Below are 26076 nucleotides of genomic sequence, written 5' to 3'. Positions count from 1 at the left end.
CCGCAGATATCGAATGCCTCCTCCATGCCACACCAAACATACATGCATTAAAATTAGGAAGCGATCTTCAGACCTCAGTGATAAACTGTGGTACCAGTAGGCACTTTCAGATGGAGCGCCACTGTTCGTTTTTTCTCTTTTACAGCGAAAGCTGTTATGACATCACAACACGGGTCACGCGCCGTTTTACGCCGCTGCCGGTGACCACAATCACATCACGCGAAATTCAGAAAAAAAAACTAGCACCACAGTGACTAAGTCGGGCTCGAACCCGGGTTCGCTGGGTGCAAGCCAATTTTCCGATTACTGAGACTGAGCTATGCCAGTGCTTGGGACTTGTTAGCAAGTTTGTCTTAGACAGGCTTGATGTCGGGAAAGCAATTGCGTCAATACGACATATATAGCGTTTTAAAACAGTGATAGAACAACCAGTCGTCGCACCATGCGAATAGCATAACGAGTGGGCCATTCAAAGCTCCAATTCATTACAAAAGCTTGTTCTGGTTCTCCTATTAACTGTGGCGCATACCCACTTCAGCCATAATTCCTCATCGTCTTCAGCCACTGCATGAACAACTGCGGCACAAAATTCCTAGCAAGTGTTTAGCGGATACCACGCTTGTCAGGAGAATGACGATAAATAGCATAGCGAATGCCGACCTAGTGCCCAATAAATTACATCATTTACGTCGTAGTGGGTATCAAGCAAGAGTGCCTGCAGTAGTTACCGAATGAGTGTTTAGAAAAAGACTCAGGTCTGAAAGGCCAGGCCACTCTTTTAGCTTTCGCTGTGACTGTGTTGCTGCGCCTTCCGCGCAGGCCTGGCGTTTTAGGGGCGAAGCTCCTTATAGCGGCACCTGTCGTCCCTCGTAGCCGTTGTAGTATGAAACAAGTATAACATTTTGACTTCTAAGGTGGTGCCGGTGAGCGATTTCCTCTGTGCGTTGTTGAACAATAAAATCTAGTGCTCAATGTACGTGCCAATGACTGCTAAGGGGGAATGAGAGACAGGAGCATTCGACTTTTAGTTGACGCTCACGCTTCGATAGTGCTCAATGTAAATGCCAATGGCTGCTAATATTGAGCACTATCTGACAAGAAAGGGTTGCTTCGTTATACTCGCTGGGCGTAACCTCTTTAGTTTTAGAATGGTTTAGCGAGCGTTGAGCCGCAGTGCCATGAATACAATGAACTAGTATATACCATGAATGAACTCGAAGTGGTTAAAGGTGGGAAATAGATACGAAGCGCAAGCCGTAAGAAAGTAAAAGCCGAATTCTCCGCCTCTCATTTCCCATTAGCGTCCATTGGCATGTACATTGAGCACTATCTGACAGGAAAAGATTGCTACGTTATACTCGCTGGGCGTAAGCTCCTTGGTTTTAGAAAGGTTTAGCGAGCGTTGGGCCGCAGTGTCATGGATACAGTGAACTAGTATATACCATGAACTCGAGGTGGTTAAAGATGGGAAGTAGACCCGAAGCGCAAGCCGTAAAAAAGTGTGCGAGTGCCACCTCTCGTTTAGTCCTTGCAATGTCCGCTGGGTGGCGGTGCTTCTACATGAGGAATATATGATGAAAAGATGCGAAATGGTGGTATTTGGAGTGTTGAATAGACGGACGAACGGACACACAGACAGATGCATGGATGGACGCATGAACGGACGCAGGGGCGGGTGCATGGACGAACGCAGGGACGGACGCACGAACAGACGCACGCACGGACGGGCGGATGGACGTATGGACGGTCACACAGACGGACGCATGGACGGACGGAAGCAAGAACGAATGGACGGACGAATGCTTCGCCCCACTCTCCATCATTCACTCCGTGGATATGCTGCCATTTTTTTTTCTTCTCTTTATCCGTCTTTCCCTTTCCCCCAGTGGAGGTTAGAAAACCAAACGCACACCTGGTCAACCTCCCTGCCTTCTCTCTCTCACGAAACAAAACACTGCACTGCGTGTGCAAAACTCACCGATCTCCTGGAATGTCGGAGTTCTCTGCTTTCACTGCGATTCTGAAACGATAAAGAGAACGAAGATTAACTTCACAATTTGTCTCGTCAATGCGTTTTTGCCGTACAAAACAAACTTGTTTTCGGGTTCACTGAAAGCGAAACTTCTCAACAAGGTTGCTTCACGTACTTTTTTGAGTGAGCTCCTTCTCACCCACAAGTCAAAATTCATGGGAAAAAAAATCGTTTATACAATGAGATCCGGAGCTTTGGCAAAAAGTTAGAATGTCGCCTACTTGTCCGTCTTTGAATGTAAAGCATGAACAAAGGTCATCGTTATGTTAAGGTTGATAAAGGGTACGAAACGGCAATTAAAGGTGTACATCGTTGATGGTCAAATTTCAGCATAAGAAGCGCGGGCCCCTCGTATGAAAGCCAAGCATTCTACTCTGTCACTGTTCATAGATACAGCTGAAGCATGGGTAATCATTAATACACGTCCGTTTAATACTTGGCAATCACGTGCTGAGCCCCACGAGACGGATTCAAGCTCTTCAGTAGTAGAGTACTAAGTGCTCAAAATCGTTAGCCACTTTTTCTAAACACACAACGACCCTTTGGTGTAATTGGTCAAGCCTTATTTTCTTGGGACGGCATTCAGCTCTCCTATAGTAGTGTACTAAGTACTCTAAATCGTTAACCACTTTTTTTCCAAACACACGACCCTGCGTTTTTATAGTACGTTGTACTCTAAATCGATAACAACTTTCTCTACACACGACCCAGTACATAGATGTACCGAAGTGTATGTGCTCTTATAGCTGGAATGTTGTGAAACCTCTGTTTTCTGTTCCACTGCCACGCCTCTAGCCTGGCCGCGCATGTCTGTACACACTGTAAGTAAACTTTTTTCAAAATAGAGTTCATCGTTTTATCACCTTAATTGAGTACTATAGTCCAGAACGTGTCTATATAAGTTCCCTCGCTTAGTGTATTTTGGGCGATACAGTTGCATTATACAGAGCGGTGACACGCGCTGCCATATTTTGTGAAAGCACGTATATAGGAACACGCTGAACTGGCCACACCACGCAAAACACGGCAGCACAACATGCGTGCGTATGTCTCGGTCCACCGGTATATGTCACAAATGGCGGCAATGCGACGTGCAAACTGCTCCGCTAACTATATCACCACCCTGTACAAGGAAACGCTCCATGGCATCGAAGCACTTTATTCACGGTTCGTGCTGCACGAGCTCCTGGAGAAAAAAAGTTCATGAAAGCGAAAGCTGTTATGAGATCACTTTTCGGTTCACGGGCAGTTGCATGTTGCCCGCCGCCGCCGCCGCCGGTGTCCGTAACGACATCCGGCGAAATTAGAAAAAAAAAAACCTTGGACCAATGGCACAGTGGGGCTGAAACCAGGGTCCGCTGGGTGCCAGCCCAGTATTCTACCACTGAGCTACACCGGGGCTAGATAGTTGTTGTCAAACTTGCCTTAGGCAGGCTTGATGTCGGGAAAGCAATCGCGTTAATACGACCTATAAAGCATTTTACAAAATCGAAAGAACAACCAGTCGTCGCACAATGCGAATAGCTTATGGCTAAGTGGGTCGTTCAATGCTCCAACCCATTATAAAGTCTTGTTCTTGTTTCCCTATTAAGTGTGGCGCATACCCACTTCAGCCTTAATTCCTCATCGTCGTCAGCCACTGCATGAACAATCGGCACAAAATTCCTTGCAAGTGTTTAGCGGAAACCACGCTTATCAGAAGAATTACGAAAAATAGCATAGCGAATGCTGACCTACTACCCAAAAGCTTATTATTAACGCCCTGGAGGGTACCAAGCAAGTATGCTTGCAGTAGTTACCCAATGAGTGTTTTGAAAAGGCTCTGAGAGGCCACTCTTCTAGCTTTCACTGTGACTGTGCTGCGCCTACCGCGCAGGCCTGGTGCTTTTCTTTCTTTTTTTGCTAGCCTTGCGTAAGCTCAGTTTTGGTTAATGTAGCACCAGTGTGTAAATATCATTAGGACACGACCTAAAAGAGAATAAAATAAAGGCAAGGGATGATATTCAACGCGAAGCCCACACAATACGGTTATTTACCTGCCAATTCCGAGCATGGCGCGAAACAGCGAGAAGGGGGGCAACCGAGGCGTTGCGATGTGCTTACAATGTACGCGTGCTCAGAATTCAGCAAGCTTGGATCCCGAAGTCAGATAGGCCGTTTCGCGTAGTCACCGACTTCCCAGTGTCCGCTGTACGCAAGTCTATTGCGAACGCAAGGCACGCGCAGTGGAGCCCGCGTCAAGCTTGTCTGCCGCAGATCTCCGACGACTGCTCTGAAGGAACGGCCGAGAGAACTCCTTGACGCACACTTCCCCGGCCATTGCGTGATGGGCACAACGACCTTCCTTACCGCACATCTTCTTCCTGTCCTCTTACGAAAGCCAATTCATTGCAATCGGAGGGGTTTTATGGCGCGAATACGGCGGCTATAGATATGAGCGATAGCGTTTACATTTTTTTCCCCCTCTGGGTGTACAAAACATTTCTCTGTGAAGGCCATTGGACTTTCCTTACTTTTGTTTTGAGTAAGACAAGCGAATGCCACTCGAAATGAAGGTCGCTGTCAACGCACTTATGTCGACCCGACATCTCACTACGGTGCCGCTTTATCGGACCACTTGAAGATCGAGAGATCTACTCGGCCGTCCATGATGCATGCACGAATAGCTTCCTCATTGGACATTCGTCTAATCGACGCTCGAATATTGAAGCCCATCGACTTTTATTCCTGTCGTAGCGTTACCTTCGCATCGCGGTGCTCCTTCCAAACGTGCATCCTTCAGAAAAGCGCCACGATGTGGTGATTCACACCACCCGTTGAGGAACAAAAAAAAAAAACGAAAAACAGAACGTTGCGATGACAAGCTTTACGCCGTTTCGTCAAGTTTGTTGGAACTTTGCCTACAGTACGCGAGTCCTACCACGCTATGCTCTATATAGTTACGGTATACTGCTGCCGGAATATTTCTTTCAAGCCTCGCGTCTCTTCATCGATGGGCAGATTATTGTTCGACACCTTACTTCACACAAACAAAACTGCGCGGAACTGCAACATCTCTTCCGGAGCAGGCTTGCTCAAAAAAATTACATTAGAAAGCTTAGTGCTAACATGGCTAAGTGCAGTGTTTATTTTAAAACTTACAAGCGATCAGCGAGAGCAACGCGTGAAAAAGTGAATTCATACGCCAATTGATAAAAGAATTACTAATATGTTGCCTAGCGTTGAACAATTTAAGTAATATTTGTTTTTTAATTTATTTTTATTTATTCAGAAGTACATCACAGGCCTCCCAGGGGCATTGTGTAAAATGGTGGTCAAATACATAATTAAGAATAATGTAAGTTAATATAAACAAACAAAGGCAAGTCAACAAAGGTAAAAACAAGTTTAAGAAGCTTAACATCGGGAACGACGGCAGGTACAGCGAAATAGTAGGTGTAACTACAAAGCAGCTGGTACCCGAGGTAAACATTAAAAGACATTACAACTGAGCAAGCTTGAAACACAAAGGTATAAACGGACAGCGTATTAGACACATAAATATATGTCTAATTACACATGTAATAATGAGCCTGAGCTTCATTTTCGCAGCGCGCCCGCATGAGAAACAGTAGCGACTGCGAAGTTGTAATTACAGGGTGAACTACAGAGTTGCCGCCTCTATGCGACAACCGCGCCACAACAGGACCAAGCGCGTCGAAGGGGGCCGCCGTTCCCACCGTCAAACTGAGGCCGGCGACGGAGAAGGGCGGCCCCGCGCTTCCTGTGGCGGCGGGGGCCTTTCTTTATGCAAGCCATGCATAGCGGAGTGGCTGCGAGGTTGAGCGATCTGCTCCCCCCCCCCCCCTTCTTTTGTCGTCCATCCTAATTGAGCGCGTTCCATCGACCCCGTTTGGCCACCACTCTCCTCCGATGCCTCATCATTCCTGACCCTGTCATGCGGCGGTTGAGAGACAGGCCAGCCAGACCAGAGGTCCTCCCCGGGCACAGACAAAAAGCCGCATACAAGCTGTAGCGAGGATATGTCGCTTTGGAATAGCTTCATCGGGCCTATACTTCGTAAAACACACGCATGTACCGCTGCACACGTTCAGACGAGCGTTGTTCACTAAGATGCGAGTGATGCCGGATTTAGAAAACTCTGAGCAAGCTAAATCTCCTCTCTCGTACTCATTAATTATTGTATACAGTTCAAATTGAAGAGGCGGGGTTCTTCTCTCTCGATCAGCAGCGTCGGTTCATTTCCGGCAGGATGCTTGACTATACGTTTGTACCAACAACTTTTTTTGTTTTCTAGCTATATGGCTATGGATTTAAAATTGCGGACACTGACAGAAGTTTAAGGTCATGAAATACGCAAGTGTCTGCGAATTGGCTACAGAGAGAGAATAAATGACAGAAGAGGAACAGAGAGGGAATTTCATCTCGTACTCACATCACCATGCGCAGCTTCTCTACTTGAAGAACCGGTGAGTGCATGAGGCGGCTTGCTATGGTACTTCCAACACTAGATGAGCGACCTCTCTACCACTCGGCCAGCGTGAAAAAGGCCGCTTGGGCAGTTTTAAAGCGTTTCTTTACCATTCGGCGGAGCCCAGAATATAGCCCTTCGGCCGAAGACTTCGTCTGCATGTTTCCTGAGGCAGTTCACCAACCTACACGAACGCTTGCGACGTATACCGAACGTGAAACGCACCGTTGTGCGCGTGTGTTCGTATGAACAACGAACCTGTCCCATCCTCCTAATATTTCAATCGTTTTTGGTGATTATTATTATGATTAGTAAAAGTTATGAAGCTAAATATTTGAGCACTATGACTCCTGCAACTAAAGAACAACCTGACTTATGTTCTGAGGTCGGCGAGACGTTTTTTTTATATTTTTTCGCGATTGAATTGAGGAATCGTACTCGCAAATGAACTAATGCTACATCAGTTGATGCGATGCAGAGTGCATCGGTTGAGTAAGCGGTGCAAGACTCCTGAGAATCCGGATTTGCAATGGCGACAATTCGAAAGATCTGTTGGGTTATTGATAAATTGAGAGACGATGCAGGACTTTAACAAAACGCTATCAGACCCAACAAAACTCTATCAGCCCCAATATTGTTCAGCAGCTGCAAGGTTTATCAGTGCACTGATAAACCCCATGGATAATGGACTCCGTGTGTCTAACCACCAAAGGAGGCCCTCGCATACCACCTTTTGATGCGAATCTCATGACATTCGCATCAAAAGGTGGAGTGCGAAGGCCTCCACTATTATCCACGGGGTCGGCTGAAATCGTGACGCCACGCGCGCATTCGTTTTTTCATATTCGACCGTTTGCGTCCTTCAGCGGTAGTCATGAAGGACTCTAATCATCGTGGTCCTTTATGCACGTCTCGCACGACCACACTGCACGCCTTCGCCGTATACATAGACACGCGCAATATCGCCATTGACGAGAACTAGCAGCCCAACTGCAGTGCTCCATCCGTATGCACACGCTGCTTGATAGAGCATATATAGGAGAACATTCACACTGAACTACGTTTATTGCCAACTAATCGGTGCTCGTTAAATGCACTAAGAAGTGCCAAAGCCATGCATCCACCCTGCATTTTTTTCTGTCATATATAGGCGTGCACAATGTTCCCCTTCATGAGAGGGTGGGGGGGGGGTGATGGTTCGTCGGAGCATCCCCCTCTCCCTATTATGCATTGCAGTAGCGCAATAAATTGTGCTAGTTGGTATTGGTTCATAGTTTAAAATGATTAAGACGTGCACACAGCTAACACGGACACTAGAACAAAAAAAAAAAAAAAACGCGCCTGTGCTTGCGTGTCTTCCTTTCTGAGTCCGCGCCTGTGCGCGCGCCTTATCCAGTTGAAACACGCACGCTAAAGAACCCCAGGTGGCATTAATTTCCAGAGCCGTCCAGGACCTACGGCGTGCTTAATAATTACGTCATGGTTCTGGCATGTAAAACCCGCCAAATTATATTATTATTTTCCTAAAAGAAAGGAAAAACCTGAGGTGAAACGCCATCTGCCCCGGATAAGGATTTTTTTTTTTGTACACGTACACTGCGCGACAAGTCCAATCATTCTCCCTCGTCGTCAGTGACGTTAATCGGTCGCTCTGTGCTAGGCCAAGAGCTAATGATAGCGCACATAGTTACCTCTTTTTAAAAAAGTTTACGGCAATGTAAACAAGGTACAAAAGTGGGACAGTGCACAGTCTTAAACTGTCGGGTCATTAACATTCATTAACATGGGCAAGAGATGCCACCGGAAGACTGCGGCGTCGCTCGAAACTACGGCACTCCACGCAGTATATACGCATGACGAGCGGACGCACGGGAACCGTGAGCAGGTGGCGACCGAGCGCCTCTTAACGAGGTAATCTCGTTAATAGACAGCGAGGCAAAACGGGTCCCCACACGACCGAGAATGCTCAGTCATCATCCAGTTACCGTCTGACGTGCGATCAATCGTGCCGCTCGCTTCATCTATCTAGAGCCCCTTCGCCGAGCAGTTATACGACTAAATATATCTCCCTCAGTGGCAGTCTACTATATGAAGGCAAATCAGCAGTCAGCCTCTTCCGCTAGAACAAGCGCGGGGTCTATACAGGACGCCTGTGGCCCGGAGGCTTTGATGCCCCAGAATGTTTGATTATTATCCAAGCTTCTAATGTCAACGGCGCACGCGAGTTAGAAGTGTGGCAGCTTGGGCTAGTTGGTATGACATGACAATAGTTATAGCGCGAAAACAGAACGACGACACTTCGTGTCCTTCTGGTCTCTGTGTCGTCGTTCTGTTCTCGCGCTATAACGCGAGTTAGGTTTGATTAGCGTGCTAAAAAACAAAAAAAAACAATACGGGGACAACCAAGGACAGACGTGCGCGCCCGTATAGATAAGCCCGTGGTCAGAAGTTTGCAGAACGACAAAACGCCTCTTAAACAACTTTGCCGCAGACCTCGAATAGTATGCGCTATATGCAATGTGGACCCCCTTTCAGATAATGCTTGAATTTCTCTGAAATCATGCATATATAGCTTGCAGTACACCATTTTCTTTCCTAATGTAACTTGGTAATTTAACGTTGTGCTAAGACCATGTGTCTACATACTCCTAAGCTAAAGACAGGTTGCTTTTGAATGGGGAGGCAATGGGAGTTTAATACGAAACTAGCTCAATTAGCCTAGATATCGCACTCTAATTAAAGCGTCTCCTTCCCATGTTTATGAATAACGGATACGTTAGGAATATATACTAGGTGGTAAAAGAAAACATATGACAACGTATACAGGAATAAAAAAAGAATTCTTTTTACCTACCCGAACACAAAGATGGTCGAGTAATAACATCGCAGCTACAGTTCTTAGGCTTGTGACTACATTCATATGACACCACGTGCGTCGTCTTGCTTAGTCGTTGTTGCAAGAGCTATTATAAACAATTAAAAAAAAAAGGTGGCTCAAACAGCTTGTTAAGAAAAGCTTAATGAAGACGGGATTAAATGCAATACTTCTTTGCGAAAATTCACAGCGTTAACCAGCGACACAAAATACTACTGTTCTTTTTTTTTTAATGCTTACAGGATGGAGGAAAATAAATAATTCCTGATCAACCAGAGAGACGGCGAGCCCGAAGCCATATAAAAATTGTTGCATTGATTTTTTTTTCTATTCCTTAAAGCTTCTTTGCGTTGGTGGATTTGCGCTGAACTCATTTGCCAAATGCGCAGAAACAACAGAAGCAGAGAATATCTTTGTGCCATATATGGCTTAGGTTAGCGAACCTAAGTGGCAATTCCCACGCAATTCATCTTTTTTTCGTGTTGTAATTATTTTACCAAATCCATCATAAAATAACTTTTCGGTGTGGTTTTGTAGTAACTTTTGTGGTGTAATTATAGCGGAGCGAGAGTTTGATTCCCGTAGCCACAAACACATTTTACTATAAAGATGTCTACAATACTTCTGAAGTAAAAAGAAACAACACGAGTGTTCATTGTGCATTCGCCTAAGAAAAACCTAAAGCGAAATCTTTTCTCTTTTTTTTTTGTAAGCTGTTATACTGATCCTCTTTTGATGCTTTCTCCACCTAACGTGACTTTGCACTGCTCCCGGGATCGGAGGTATTGCAAACCTTCTGCACCTCACCAGGTTTTGCACGGCCTCCGTGATCGGCCCACCTTCGACCAAGCGAAGATGTCATTTGATGACGTCATGGTTTGACGTCACAAATTTTGACATCTGTGTAGAGATGTCTGCGGTGACGCCATGAGGTCGTAATTTTTTGCGTCACTCGTGTTGACGTCGACGCCATCGTGGGTCAATTTTCAGGTTTAATGAACGTTCTAATTAGCTTTCGAAAAATTACTCAAAGTTTTCCATTCTAGATACGTGTTCCATTGGCTGGCGCCGAGGATGTATATTTTTTTGGGCGCACAGCAACACGTGATCGCAACGTCCTCGAGAGGCCTTCTGGGTGCGTTCTGCGCTACACAAGGGGAGTGCACCATTTCGCGCATATCTCACCGGACGACTCGTTTTCCCGGCGAGTGAAGAAAGATGGTCTCACTTCTCGCCACGCGCTCAAGCTCGAGGCGAGAAAGCATAAACATATGCTGAAGCGAGGCCGTGCCCTCGTTAGGCGCGACTTTTTGTTTTCCTTTCGCCGCGTCACAAATCACGGGGAGAATCTGGATGCGTGCCTTTGTAACGTCGAGGAGAAGCACGCAGAGAACGAGAAAGTCGACGGGATACTTGAATACACGATGCTCCGCCTCCACTGGCCTCGCAACATGGGCGCAATCGCTCGCTTTTAGTAAGGCGAAAGCCTTATACGTCATACGAGTCCCGAGACTTGGCGGCGAGTTTTGACGAGACATAGGGTTACGTCGCGAGAGGTGGGCAAAAATGTCGCATGACGTCATCAATCATGTCGTCATGCGTCATTTTGATGGCCTCAGTCGATGCTCAGTCGATGCAAATGTAGGGGGAGGGGGAATAGGTCAAAATGTTGTAGGCGCGCGTGCTCAGATTTGGGTGCACGTTAAAGAACCCCAAGTGGTCGAAATTTCCGGAGCCCTCCACTACGGCGTCTCTCATAAACATATGGTGGTTTTGAAACGTGAAACCCCACATATCCATCAATAGAAAATTGGAAATGCCTTCTAGAACCTGATGAGAAGCAGGCGTATATTACATTCTGTATGAAACAAAAAAGCCCAAGCAACGATCGGAAAGGAGAGACGTGCTTTCAAGTTTCAGCCAGCAATCCTGAATGATGGTCCCCAGCAGGCGTGTACGAACGGGTCAGCCGATGCACATGCTGGCTTTGATAGCCAATCGTAATAAGCGATAAATAGAAATAAGAATCACCATCAACATCGGTGACATCAGCTAAACTTCCGAACGAAATATTGCATGGGAAAAGGAAATTGCTGGGAGTAACCACACAGTATGCATTGTTCCATGTTTTCCTTTTTAGGGGCGAAGCTCCTTTGGGTGTGGGTCTGTACATCCCATAGGGTTTGTTTTCGGTGACGTACGTAGCCACCGGTGGCACACACCCGCTCTAGAGCAGGTATGTGCCACCGATGGTGGAACTTGTATAGATGGCAATACTTGTAGTTGATGCCGTTCATACTAGTTGGAAGAGCTCCTGCAGCCATCTCCCTCACCGGAAGCCTGGGAGACGTCCTTAAGGAGCCCGAATTGGCATATACAGGCCAAGCTGGCGGACTGGTCTGCTAGTGTTGCGGCCCCTTGGGCCCCAACCTAGGCCCCGTCAAACTTGGTTTCCCCCATTTCCCCTCCCCTTTCTGAATAATAAATTTTAGTCCTCCTCCTCATACTAGATGGTGATTTCAACGCTGATATCGCAGGCACGACGAATAATTGGCTTATCCAACGTATGGCTTCTGGATATGCACTCAGATGTATATCGTGTGACCATATGAAACCAACCACGATACGAGAAACATGCATTGACCGAGTATTTGCAAATTTTCCACTGCAATCCATACAGGAACCACTCACCCTTCATTTCAGGGACCATAAAGCCGTCATAATGAAGGGACATCGCGAAGCCATCCATCGTCTCTAAAAACAAATAAAAGTTGATTTCTATATATACACACACAGTGTTTCTCATTGTGTCTTTACATCATGATCAACTGGGCGAATTACACACGGGAGACTCGCGGTTGTACTGATTATTCCCTCCAGAGCTTCACCCACTCGTCTTCATTCACCGCTTGGATATGCTGCGATTTTTTTTTCTCTCTATCTCTCTCTTGGTAACATTTTCCAGACGCAGAGTAAATTTGAATTTATTCCCAACGCAGTGTTTAAAATGGAACAAAACGGTGCAGTTCGGCCACGATCACGGAGGCAACATAAGCAGCCACCGGAAGTTTCGAAGCAAGAGAGTTGTTACCGGAAGTGGACGTGCAACGGTAAGCGATGGAGCCAAATAAGGGCCGCAAGCAACGGCAGTACACAACCGTGCGGTAAACACGGAGCTACGCACCCAACGCATGGACGGGTTGCGCCCGTAATCTGCCCCTCAAGTGCGAGGCCACACGGCCACGCTGTTTCGAGAAAGCAGGCGCGATGGGAACCACATGGCGGCTCTCCAGTGCCGCTTCATGACGCACCACCAGTCTTGAAAGCAGCCAGGACAGCCTCGGCACAAGCCTGTTGGAATGACGCCGGCCAGCAAGGGTCGAAGCAACGAAGAAACAACGATCGAGGAGATGGTTGCTTGTGTTGCGACTCCGTTAGCCTTCTGAGCGTCTGAGCCCTCCACGAATTCCTCACGTGGCTGTCACTCAAGCGAAGGCTTCCGTGCGAAAGACAAGGAAGTCTGGCTACACATTCACCAGAGCAGACGAGCTGCCAGAAGGAAGGAAGGAAAGAAGGAAGAACAACAAGAAAGAGCGCAGGGAGGTTAACCAGATACACGCCCAGTTTGCTACCCTACGCTAGGGGATTGGCGAAGGGGCGTATAAATATGAGAAAGAGATAGAGAGAGAGGAAAGAGAAAAGAGACATAAAAACTGCCAGTCAATCGGCTGACGCGTGTGCAGCGGTGGCATTGATTGATTGATATGTGGGGTCTAACGTCCCAAAAGCAGCACATGATTATGAGAGACGCCGTAGTAGAGGGCAACGGTAATTTCGACTACTCGGCGTTCTTTAACATGCGCCCACATCTGAGCACACGGGCCTACAGCACTTTAATAATAATAATAATAATAATAATAATAATAATAATAATAATAATAATAATAATAATAATAATAATAATAATAATAATAATAATAATAATAATAATGATGATGATGATGATGATGATGACTTCGGTTTAACGCCCCAAGACCACCATATGATTATGAGAGACACCGTAGTGGAGGGCTTCGAAAATTCAGACCACTTGGGGCTCTTTAACGTGCACCCAAATCTGAGCGCCCGGACCCACAGTATTTTCGCCTCCAGCGAAAATGCAGCCGCCGTAGCCGGAATTCAATCCCGCCAGCTGCGGGTCAGCAGCCCAGAACCTAAGCCACTAGACCACTGCGGCGGGGGGAGCGGGGGCACTATACACAAAAGTTAAAGGTGTTCATGTAAGCCCGTATAGTCCTCAAAAAGCGCATGAGAGCTTTGACTGCCTTTCTAGCCGATGAAAGATGACGGCTGCTCCAGCAGTATCTGCCCAGAAAGTGGCCGATCGTGCAATTGTCACAACTTTCCTAGCTGGCAAAAGTGCGCATATCGCATATAAAAATAGTGAAGACGTATGCATACGTCTTCATGGGAGGTTCGTATACCGCATCTTTTGCCGCGGAACAACTGCGGAACAACGGCTAAAGCAGAACTGGCGCCACCGATCAGGACAACGAGGGTAGAAAGCAATACCACCCCCCCCCAAAAAAAATCAGCTAAAGGGGGTGTTTAACCGATGATAATCATAAAAGTATGTGTCCAGCAAAGTCTTCAACAAGTGCACCCCCCCCCCCCCAAAAAAAAAAAATTTCTGCCAAAAAGCTTGGCTTCATAATGCTGTAAGTGCTACAGTTAAGTCAATGGCAGGCGTCAATTCGTGCTTCATGTGAGCATTCTCAACTTAGATACCCTATTCTCAGGGGGGAAAAAAAGGCCATTGAATTCGCACGCAACTGATACTGATATCCGTACCAGTTGAACAGGGTTGAAGCATAAGACGCAGTGCATGAAGCGATGCTTTGGCGCACGATATGCACTTTTAATTTGTTCTTTACTGGCCACCTCCAAAAGTGGAACGCGGAAACTTCGGACGATCCAGCAGCAACAGCGACCTTCTAGCAACTTAATATTCACGTAGGCACAAGTTCGCTTCTGCTAATGACGCCTCGAGACGCGGTGAAGGAGCAGCGCCGATTCTTGTCTGATAGCACGTAGCAAGTGCAAGCTGAATGCTTATCGAGGAGGTTCATAAATCAAGCGCAGTATACAGTGTGTGGTAACCGCCAGTCCAGTCAGCTTCCTTCGGTGCACTTGCTGGAAAACAGGAAACGGTCGCGCCTACACGAAGGTGCTAGGCGAATGCGGCGTGCTACAAGATTGTATCGCGGAAGCCCCGAATTCGAAGATGATATATCAATCTGCAGTGCGAACAACATACCCGCAGGACGAAAACACAAGATGCATTGACTTGGTTAACGACCCCACCTTTACGTTCTGTCTTGCTCCAAGTTTCCTTACATTCCTTCCCTTTTTCCTTCGAAGTGATTCGCGACAAGACTGAAATGCAACGGCAATATTTCTGGCACGTTTTGTGGTAACGGCCTTGCGGTCACACGAACTTTGGCGCACGCCACAGTTGTTTACCTTTTTTCTGTTTTTTTCTTACTGGACACACTTTTTGTGCATTAAATACATAGAACGATAACAAACAGAAAGGGCAGTTGGTCCAAGACGTGTCTGCGTTTTTTCTCATCTTGTCCAGCCTTCCAGTGCCGACATTTTGTAACATTTCAATACGAAGTTGCGGACTATCGTGTTCTGTAGCTTCGGAATGTTAAGGCCTACAATTTAGTTTTAATAACAGTTCTTTTTTCCTACTGCTCCACGAAAATTTTGCCCATAGTGGCCGCATTAAAATAAAGGGGGGGGGGGATGCCAAGTGTAGAACACGTCGCATGATAGCATAGATCGACGCCATGCAAATGACAAGAAATAAAGAATATTTTACGAATAACAAAACCGTGTACTATGCTTCCCAGCAAGCTTCCACGAATCACCCACCGCGGTAATCTTTTGGTTACGGTGTTCCACTGTTGGGCCGGGATCGAATCCCGGCCACGGCGGACGCATTTGGATGGATGGACGCGAGAAGCTACACACCCGTGCACGTTATTAGACTCGTGAAGCTAGAGACCCGTGCAGGTTAAGTGCGCGCTAACTAAACACAGGCAGTCGAAATTTCTGGAGCCCTCTTTACGGCGTTTCTTGTGATCATATCGAATATTTTACACGTAAAACTCCCTACAACTATTATGTTAATATTGTTTCACAAATCAATGCCACACTGTAACCTTTCAAAGTTCTAATGGTGCACACAGATTCTGGCAATCAATGTGCGATGTAGTGTTCCCACGCACCCACACTTGATTTTTATTTAATTAAATAACCGTACATTAGTGAAAATACAATGCAGATACTCGTCAGAAGTCGTATCATGACTGAAAAGACAGCTACAACAGCTTTTTTTTGAGTCGCTATGAAAGAAAAGAGAGCGTCACTGTGTTATAGAATATTGGCGGCAAGATTATTCTGTCAGAACGATTGATTGATATGTGGGGTTTAACGTCCCAAAACCACGATATGATTATGAGAGACGCCGTAGTGCAGGGCTCGGCAAATTTCCACCACTTGGGGTTCTTTGACGTGCACCCAAATCTGAGCACACGGGCCTACAACATTCCCACATTCATCAAAAATGCAGCCGCTCCGCTGCCAGGATTCGATCCTACGACCTGCGGGTCATCAGCCGAGTACCTTAGTCACTAGACCACCGCGGCGGGGCTTAGTCAGAATGACGAAAATTTCTCAGATGGTGTCACAGTGCTTGCAGACACGAAAGCGGAAAGCACAACGGGAAGAATCGTCAGTTGCGTCTAGCGCTATGGCACCTTTTGATGCGTTTAATTACCAAGTAAAAAAATCGACGCGCACAAACCTTTGTCGTGAACCAAAGTTTGGCACTTAGTCGCAGAAGGAAACTTATTGCATCACTGTTCGAAACCATTTATTAGAAATGACTATTTTACGAATGGGTTGCAGTGCCGCCATACTGGGCTATTAACCTTTGTGTTTTGCAAATTTAACAACTAAACGAACAGTGTTACGGTAGACGCATATGCATGAAAACGGTTTGGCTGTAGCATACGATGTTTCATATCTTCATTAATACACGCTGCAGTACACAAAACCAAGGAAACATCATCTTAACAGCTCAAGATTGCAGTGCCCACATGTCCTAAGTCATCATCATCATCATCAGCCTGACTACGTCTACTGCAAGACAAAGGCCTCTCCCATGTACAGCCAGTTAACCCGGTCCTGTGCTAGCTGTTGCCAATTTATACCCGCAAACTTCTTAATCTCATCTGCCCACCTAACCTTCTGTCTAACCACATGTCCTAAGTAAGGTAGTTTATATGGCGTCCACAGAACACACATATCCTGAATCATCCTGCATTAGCAGCACACACAATTCAGCACCCACTGTCCATGAGCGTGTTTTAATATAATGGACACAAGTATACATGGAAAGTATTCTCCGAACGCGTTTTCACGTTCCCATGATTGTGTTTCTGGCACGCTGCATGAACTGACGCTTCACCTCGCAGGCCAAAATAAAGTTTTTTTTTTTTCGTTCAACAACTGCGAGTCATTACAGCAGGGTCGGTGGGCGCGGCGCGCCGAGAGGGAACCTCGCGCCTCGTGTTCTGCGAGCAGCAGCAAGGCGCATCCCAGCTAACGGATCACGGATTTCGCGGCGCCGATGGGGCACGACTTCTGGGTGCTGCCAGCCAAGCCGCGATCAGCAAGAAAACGCGCGCACACACACACACTCGTTCGCGTGCGCTCCAACAACTTGGCGAAGGAGCGGGTGCTATAGACAGCCAAGGGAAGAATGTTCGCAGCTTGACCTCTAGTGCCCTCGTGTCCTTTCAGGTTTGCTCAGTGTTTTTCTGCTGATGCCTGGACCTCCCCCCCACCCAGCCCCGTCCCTCCATCCTCTTCAAATCCATCCCCTTCAAGTACCCTTCCCTATCCTCGAACCCCCTCCCTCTCTCATTCCACTAGCACAACGGAGCCTCTACCGAGCTGTGGCATAAGCGAGCAGCTTTTGAATTTTTCTTTCAATTCTCGCTCTCTTTCCCGCATAGTATCGGTTCGTACTTTCTTGCTTCATTTCTCCACGCCAATCGGGCGCAGAGAGCTGTTCGCCAACGCCGGTGGCGTTCGCGGTTATTTTTCAACTTGGGTCATTTTTTTTTTTTTCGCGCTAGGATAGTCCCAGGATGTATCAGGGCGGGATGAGATAGAGAAAGCGTGCCAAGGAAGCCGACCGGACTCCGGAATTTCGTCCCGCGGTTTACTTTTTCAAACACTTTATTTATTTATTTATTTTTTAAAAGCACGGGGCAAACCAGGAGCCCCCATCTGAGCGGCGTGGTCGACGGGCCGCGCGCTTATCTATGCCGCACATCTCAGATCCCCGGTCCCCTCACCGTCTCCTCGCTTCCCTGGGCGAACACTTCGTTTCGTCTTGAGTTACGAACGAAGTACACTTTGTAGAAGACGCTCGCCGCCGATGCCGCAAGGACACGGCGGGAACACCCATAGACCGCTGTTTCGCTATTGCGGAGTCCTCTCGGCAGCGTCCACAGACCGCCATCGAAAACGCGTGTCGTCCACCGGCATCTAATTCCCACGTCGCCCCATTACTTTTCTTCTTCCGGAGCGGGACATTTCCTTCCCCGCCGTTCTGTTCACTTTCCTGCGTCGCGTTCTGTGTGTCACACACGCTCGTCCGCAGAGACACTCGCCCCTGAAGCAAACTGGCCACGCTGGCGGAATCGGCGTGTTTTTTTCGCAACTACAGCGAGGCTTTCCATGGGAAGAGGGCTTCACTTGTTTCGACACGGGAGACGTCCGCAGCAAGGCTGAGCGATTCTGAACGTCTCTATGCTTGAAGTTCACAACGTCAATTTAACCTGGAGTGTCCGCATGTTGTGGCTATGAGCAAATATACTGCAGTGCAAGTATTTGTTGTCGTATTACTGCTCTTGTGTCTATGTGATACTTCCAGTGATAATGTGTCACCAACATAGAGGCCCTTTTCGCCTTTTGTTATGCAAAGCAGACTTCGGCAGCATTGACAACGCCACAACTAAAGTAGAAAATACTGTGCATTAAAGAACACTGCAAGCATAAAAACAAAAAAATAGCAGTTCACTAGCGCTGTCAAGGTAATTACTTTCGTTAAGACGACACACGCACAAGAAAGATATTGCACTTGGCACCGGTAAACATTCCACCCATGAGTGTGAAACAGTAATTTTTTCAAAGTGAAATAAGGGAAAGAGGTTGCCCGCAGCACTTTTTTATAATTGGTACCTTAGACTAATTATTTTTCTAGACTGTACTTAAACTAAACGTACTTCGTTTTAGAGAGATGTCTGCAAGCGTGTGCATACAGACACATTGAATCACGCTTTTAACAGATTTTCTATGTATTGTTGCATACATGTCTTCAGTCATCATAACCAACAGCATAGCAGCCGCAAAGCACAACATTGGGAAATCGTATCACGGCCCAAGATAACGCGTATAACAAGATATCGAAAACAATATATCGCTGACATCTGGCAATGCTACGGGATATTACTTAATCCCCTCAGCTTGTCTCCAGATTACATCTACTGTACTTAATATTTCGTCTTAATATGTTGTTACTTTCTTCTATAACTACAGCATGAAAATAAGTAGCCTTCACTACTGTAATGAAACTAAATCTTTTTATTTCACCTAGAAAGTCGTGTCCACGGCTTTCTGATTAAAAATGTAAAGATTTAGTTGAGTGAAAAACCACGTAAGGCTTTGTTGCTCACATTCACATATTTATGGTGGCTTCAGTGGACAACGAAAATTCGACGGCACAACACAACAACCAGGGAAAGGCTTTCTAAGTTCAGAAATAGAAATAGATAGCGTGTCTCGCAACTCACCAACTCATAACTCTGTTTGGGGTCACAGGAGGATATCACCTGCAAATAAAGAAAATAACATGTCAGCCCTAAAAAAGTAATTGCACTTTATGTACCATATTCACAACATTATTCCCTAAAGGATTTCAACGGACAATGTTGCCTATGTGCATGCATAGCTATCCTGGCGCGGGCACACACATTCCTTCAGCTTTGAACATATATGTTCAAAGTTAATAGCCGATTAATTAATTTAATGATTCGCTTTAACAGTACATTCGCGGCGTTTGATATTTCACAAAAATAAAATAAAATTTTTAGAACCAATGTTCCAACAATTCATTTTTAGTGTTTGCCCAATAAAGTTGTTGGAAAACCGATATTCGATCGTGTTTTTTTTTATTTAAAGGTGTAAACATATTTTCTGCTGGTTCACTCAACGTTAGATGTTCTGTTATTTAGCTGTTTACTGCTTATAGGTTTAGAATACGAGGTCAGTGACCATTAGCGCATAAAACACCTGGCTCCGGCTTTCCGTTGGTTTGTTACTATTATTTTCGTTAGCCCGCATGTATAGAGCGCATCGAGATGATTAACGGATCCCGACGTCTAGACTGTGGCGTGTTGCTCAAAGACACACGCATGCACATTGCTCAGGAGTACAACAGACACCAGCCGCCGCCACCAGCACTTCTTGCTCTCCTATCATGGCTCACTCTGTCATAATCCTGTAATGTCAGACAGCACCATCACGCATTTGCCGGAGTGCTTCCCTCCACCAACTTTCTTCGTTTATCTTTCTTTTTTTTTATCTTACGATCGCGCAGCTTTCGCCCTCATAGCAACTCGCAAGATGTCGTACTCGAGTCCATTGTCGGCTTCTTGTTTTTCGACAGCGCCATAAAGATTTCTGAAGATTGTGGGCCAACAAACTGGAGGCGCCAACTTGATGGAGAAACCATCCAAGAGGGATGGAGGGTGAGATAAATGTAAGACAACTAACTGTGCGGTTCCCTTCAAGTGTATTCGTCACCAAGAACACGCGGGATATATACTCTCTCTTACGGCAGTCAATTCTTTTCAATGCTCGTTGCATTGACGCCCTTCTTTCGTGAACATCTCAACAGTTGTCTCTGTTCTTCGAGTTTACGTTCAGAGAACCCAGAGATCTTCCAACGCTTTCACAACCGTACTGAACTTTGTTAAGCGCCACGTCACTCGCTAAGCAACTGAGAAAGATGCTCCTGAAATCAACCGTGACGCTCCTCTCAAAGAGGTGGAGCGAATACTCGTTCCTTGAGTCAAATTATTGAATTTCTTCGATTACCTTGTACCCACTTACTCGCGCTGCAGAATCAATTTTTTTTCAACTTTTGAGACCCTTTTTAATAATGATAAATCGGAGTATATGTTTGCAGGTCCAATCTTATTTGCGCAATGATCGGGTTATATTATTCATGTTATGAGAGACGACCGACAACCAACCGCTTGTGGCGCAAGGAGATTCAGACGAATTTCTCAGAAAGGAAAGCTTCTTAGCTCAAGAGAAAAGCGCCCTCGTCCGGGATCGAACCCGAAACCAACGCCTTTCTGGGCCGCTCGCTTTACAAAAACTGAGCTAAACAGGGCACTATATAGCAATTGGTATCGCAAGGGCGAATCGGTGAACAATTCGAAGCACATGGATACACGTGTGTCATTCAATGTGTCGTGTTGCAATGTGCCACGTTGCATGGGGGCACCACGTACCATTATAATGGTACGTGGTGGCGAATATATTCGCTATCCGTCGAGTCTACGTGTTGCGTATAGGGCACAAGTTTAACGCTTCCACAAATATTCATTGCGAGTGACACGCAAATTTATTGCGAGTGCATGAAATTGGATTCCGTTATGATTATTTCTGCCTCGCCGCAGTGTGAATCATAATTATTTTCCGATAACAAACTCTGAATCAGAGTTTTTTTCTGTAAAACGTTCATGATGCAACAATTCTTTGCCTATAGATAACAGATACATCAGAAGAGTCTATCGCATGTCCCGCCAGAGTCACTATATCGCCGTCTATCTAGTGCAAGCCTATACCGTCACCTTTCACCAATCGTTTTTCCTACGCACAGCCCGAGACTTGAATGACCTGATTGATTGATTTGTGGGGTTTAACGTCCCAAAACCACCATTTGATTATGAGAGACGCCGTAGTGGAGGGCTCCGGAAATTTTGATCACCTGGGGTTCTTTAACGTGCACCCAAATCTGAGCACATGGGCCTACAACATTTCCGCCTCCATCGGAAATGCAGCCGCCGCAGCCGGGAATCGAACCCGCGACCTGCGGGTCAGCAGCCGAGTGCCTTAGCCACTAGACCACCGCGGCGGGGCGACTTGAATGACCTGCCCACCGAAGTCGCCACCGTCATAGACACCCAAGCATTCAAGCGGCTCATTGAAACCATCCCATCATAACTACCCTTATATGAATAGCTTTTCAATCACCCAGTCCTTCATGTAATTTTCCAACTGGGACCTTTGAGGTAATAAAATGAATGAATGAATGAATGAATGAATGAATGAATGAATGAATGAATGAATGAATGAATGAATGAATGAATGAATGAATGAATGAATGAATGAGCCAACAACAAGCAGGACACAAACGATCTGTTTTCATCGCCAGACGGACATATATATACAGACACCTTGTCCCCACCTGCTTTTATTTTATTTAGGAAAAAATAAAAGAGTCCGTTTGATGACTATTCATAACAGCGTCTAGACAATCTTTCGAAATGACAGCGTGAACAAATCGTAACAAAGCAAAAGTAGGAGACAAGGTGTGGTACGGACGCCAAGGTTCCGAGGCGCCACCTGGCCTTCTTCACGCACCACAAAAGACACGCTTCCTCGATACGCGCGAGGACATGTGCATCTTACGCACGCGCATACGATTCGACAACTACCCGGGTTGAAAGGGCAATACATCAACCGACGGAAGGCCGCTGCCATGGACACCTGTTTCGCTGACAGCAAGAGCAACCTGCCCGTGTGTGTCAGAGGGATACGAATCTCAGGTAAGCGCCCCGTAGACGCACAGTGCATCAGAGTGGGTACACACCCGGTACAGACTGGCGGAGCCACTCGTACTTGTATATTACAACCCGTACAGCGTTCCCGATTTATTGCAACCCGGAAAATAGAAGACTCGTTTATCACGTCCCGCTGACAGCTAGCCGTTGCGAAAGTACTGCGGCAAAAAAAATGAAGCTGTCACGCTGTGCCCGTTCCACACAGAATGAGGGTCGCGTGAGAACAGGTTCCCGTCTTTTTGTCACGTTGATTGAAACCCCAGCTGTAGGTTTTGAAGGCATTCAACGTGGGCCAAAACTGAATAAGAAACACTCGGGAAATAAAGCACATTGTATGCAAACAAACATTCGAGTTAACCCCCCTCCCACCCACTTCTGAAAATAAACGTAAAAAAGTTTGACCACCGGAAAAGCACAAAACATCAATCGACGGTGACAACACTTTGTCAGAGACAAAGACTTATGGTTTTGAGGTACTAACGATTTTTCGTGAGGCATACAAGTCGTTACCTCTTAGGCAACATTCAGTGTTCTTTTATGATTGTCGCGGCACATTTAAATACGAAACTAACCACGCATATCAACGAACTTAACAACAAATTGAAGTACCACGCTGAGACAGCAGTGCATGATGTGCAGAAACCGAAGAAGGTTGAACGGCCTCCCTGATAGAGCTAAGCGCACGCACGCGTCATAACGTTTCTCACATCATTGCTTTAAGGCCTGACGTCTGATCCTTAAGTATCAGATTGTTGCCGAAACGACCAGCCGATCAGAGCTCCCAATAAATAACGCGATACAATAATTTGAGACTGTTCCTTTTTACTAAAAGCAGCATGACATTGAATAATCCCATTCTGCTTGTAGCCGGCATTCGCTTCAGTTCGTTCCATTATTACTTCTATGCAGTAAAGTACGCAACCACTAACTTGGCTATACCACTTCGATAAATTGACGCACCAGTATTGCACACACGACCCGCACTTTGATTCTCGCAGAAAAAAAGAAGCAGCTCGTACGCTTGTAATTGAATCGTGATGGAAATCTACACCCCCGCGTACACCTAACGTCCCTGACCCGGGTACAGTGGTAGTGAGGAGCGCATGCTGCTTTGACGGAACCCCCTGGAACGAAGGCCTCGCTAGCGGATCTGTGTAGCGAGTACGAGGCCCGCATCCCAAGCATCGCATGCGGGCTATTGACTCCGAATGCCGGAGGAAGAAAGGAACAAGCAAGGGAGAAGCAAAGGATATACACGTGCCCGAATCGCGCACTTTGAAAGTTAAAATGGGCGTGCGTAGAGGGCGCGTTTTCGCACGTACGTCACCTAATGGCAGCGCCTAATGTAGGTTAATGACATTTCTTATGTAGGACTTCGGCAGCTGCAGTGGTGGGAGTTGAAAATCTTTTCCCTCGGACGCAGTTAAAGAAAATATTCATCAAAGCAAACGAGATAAAAAGTCACACAAGGTTATCGATGAGTTCGAAAAGCATATATGAGGGCTTGATTGAATGACATGTGGGGTTGAACGTTCCTAAACCACCATATTATTATGAGAGACGTCGTAGTGGAGGGCTCCGGAAATTTCGACCACCTGGGGTTCTTTAACGTGCACCCAAATCAAATCTGAGCACACGGGCCTACAACATTTCCGCCTCCATCGGAAATGCAGCCACCGCAGCCGGGATTCAAACCCGCGACTTCCGGGTCAGCATCCGAGTACCTTAGCCACTAGACCACCGCGGCGGGGATATATAAGGGCCCGCCTCTGCGGTGTTGTAGGTGAGATGCTCAGCTGCTGACGAAAAAGTGGCGGGTTCAGTCATGGCAGCAGCGGTCGCGTCGGTGGAGACGCAATGCCAGAGGCCCGTGTATTGTGTGATGTCTGTTCATATTTAAAAAAAAACTAAGAAAGAAACACCGCATGATCGAAATTTTTGGAGCACTACGGCACATCTCGTAATCATATCGTGGTTTCGGCGCAATGGAACTACCAATGCAGAAACGCCCGCATAATTATATCTAGGTAAGCTTCAAGAAGCCCAACTTGAACCAGATTATTCTGGCCTTGGCCTATATACGGCATTCCTAATTATTGAAATGGGGTCTTAGCCCGTGAAACTACGGTGTTTAATTTTAACTAACCATAGCATTGTGACTAAGACGCACGGAGTCTTAGGGCCGTGTGGTAAATACTTCAGTTGCACAGTTACAAAAAAAAAGAAAATAAAGCTTGCATCAGGACATATAATGTTAGGCTAGTCTACCAGAAATAACTTACCAGAAATAACTTAGCGTACCCGTGAACATGATGGGAGCTTAACCTTCAACGATCTCAGTAATAGTAGAAAAAGGCAAACCGGAAAATGCCACAATGTGACCTGTCGCACGAAATGTCGCGATCGGAAGAGACCAACGCCGCAGTGACAGGCCGGTATCCGAGCGCGTATATCAAAAGATACGGCACCGCTCACTGACGCAACCTGACAAACAGGGCGTGGTCCGTTCGCTGCAGCCGCCGACATTGAGCAACCATCTCCCGGCTCTTGCACATCACATGCTTGTCTTTGCGTTCATTCGCTGCGTGTTCTGTTTCTTTATAGCGTTGCTTCTGCGTGTCTCATTCGTCGCGTGTCCTGCGCCGTCGACGCGTCCTTCTTCGGTTCTGTCCGCTTCCTGTCGTTCTAGCCTTGGCCCGAGCTATGTCGTCCAAACTATATACATGAGGTGCCCTACTATACCACGCAGTAGCCTTCAGCGCGCCTCTTAAGCGTCCGCTTTTCCTTCCATCCGCTTAACGCATTCTGTTGGCCGCGCCGTCCGTATAACCTAATCTCGTCTCTCATCACTTCAATGCGCTGCCGACAGCTTTCCTTCATCCTCTGCATACTTTCTCTTCCACGCGAGGCTCCGTCCTCACGTTAAAGAAGGCGGGAGGGAGGTGGACCGCCCTCGCCGTTACCAGAACAGCTCACCCGTGACGGCGGAGAAAGTGTCACGGGATCTGGCGTGAGGTCCTCCCGTTTGCGCCGAAAAAATCCACGCCACACGCACACGAAGACATGCGGGTAGCGGGAATAACAAGCGTTCACCTGTCTTGTGCACGTGCAGTCGTTTGGCGGCCATTTCGCAAGCCGGTACATTTTTTTATCTGAACTACAGAAACACATCTTGTAAAATGTACGTCGTAATTTCCTAACTATTATAATACGTTCCACAGTTTTGCGGCATGAAAACGCAAAACTAAGTTCTTAACACTGCTGCTAGTCTCCTTCTGCTAGTGAACAATAAAACAAATTTTTGTTTATTAATATTAATTGTTGAGGCTTTATGTTGCGAAACCACGATATGAATAAGGTACAGAATAGTGCGGAGGGCTCCGGAAATTTCAACCAGCCGGGGTTCCGTTGTGTGCCCCCACTGTTACGTACATGGACCCCAGCATTTCGGCTCCATAGAAAACGACCGCCGAGGAAAGACACTTTCCAAACAACAATACTATTATAGTAGCATACACGAAGAAAAGCATACGAACAAACAAAGACTGGGTGCGCTCGTGCGCTTACACGCAGACAACGACTCAATCACCGTGTACAGCGAGAAAAAAAAATGAAGACACAGCGTATACCACAACAATGGTGCATTCATTCGGCCTATAATTTAGGGCAGCAGGCGGCACTCGGTCAAATATATATGGTA

At 46.6% G+C, this 26076-nt stretch overlaps 1 protein-coding gene across 8 annotated transcripts in view; it reads right to left on the bottom strand.

The window, feature by feature from the left end:
• The window catches only part of by (focal adhesion protein tensin), a 279600-nt gene that overhangs the window by 41371 nt on the left and 212153 nt on the right, over window positions 1–26076 (bottom strand). For all 8 annotated transcript variants that reach the window (XM_075893521.1, XM_075893528.1, XM_075893539.1 and 5 more), the window contains 2 exons: window positions 19314–19352; window positions 1979–2020 (listed from right to left, as the gene is read on the bottom strand). In XM_075893521.1, coding sequence (XP_075749636.1) covers window positions 1979–2020; window positions 19314–19352 — 81 coding nt within the window. The remainder of the gene's footprint in view (window positions 1–1978; window positions 2021–19313; window positions 19353–26076) is intronic.

The sequence above is a fragment of the Rhipicephalus microplus genome, chromosome 1 (assembly GCF_043290135.1).
Source record: "Rhipicephalus microplus isolate Deutch F79 chromosome 1, USDA_Rmic, whole genome shotgun sequence".
NCBI lineage: Eukaryota > Metazoa > Arthropoda > Arachnida > Ixodida > Ixodidae > Rhipicephalus > Rhipicephalus microplus.
Note: the sequence above shows the minus strand (reverse complement) of the source record. Positions and strands in the feature narration are given on the sequence as shown.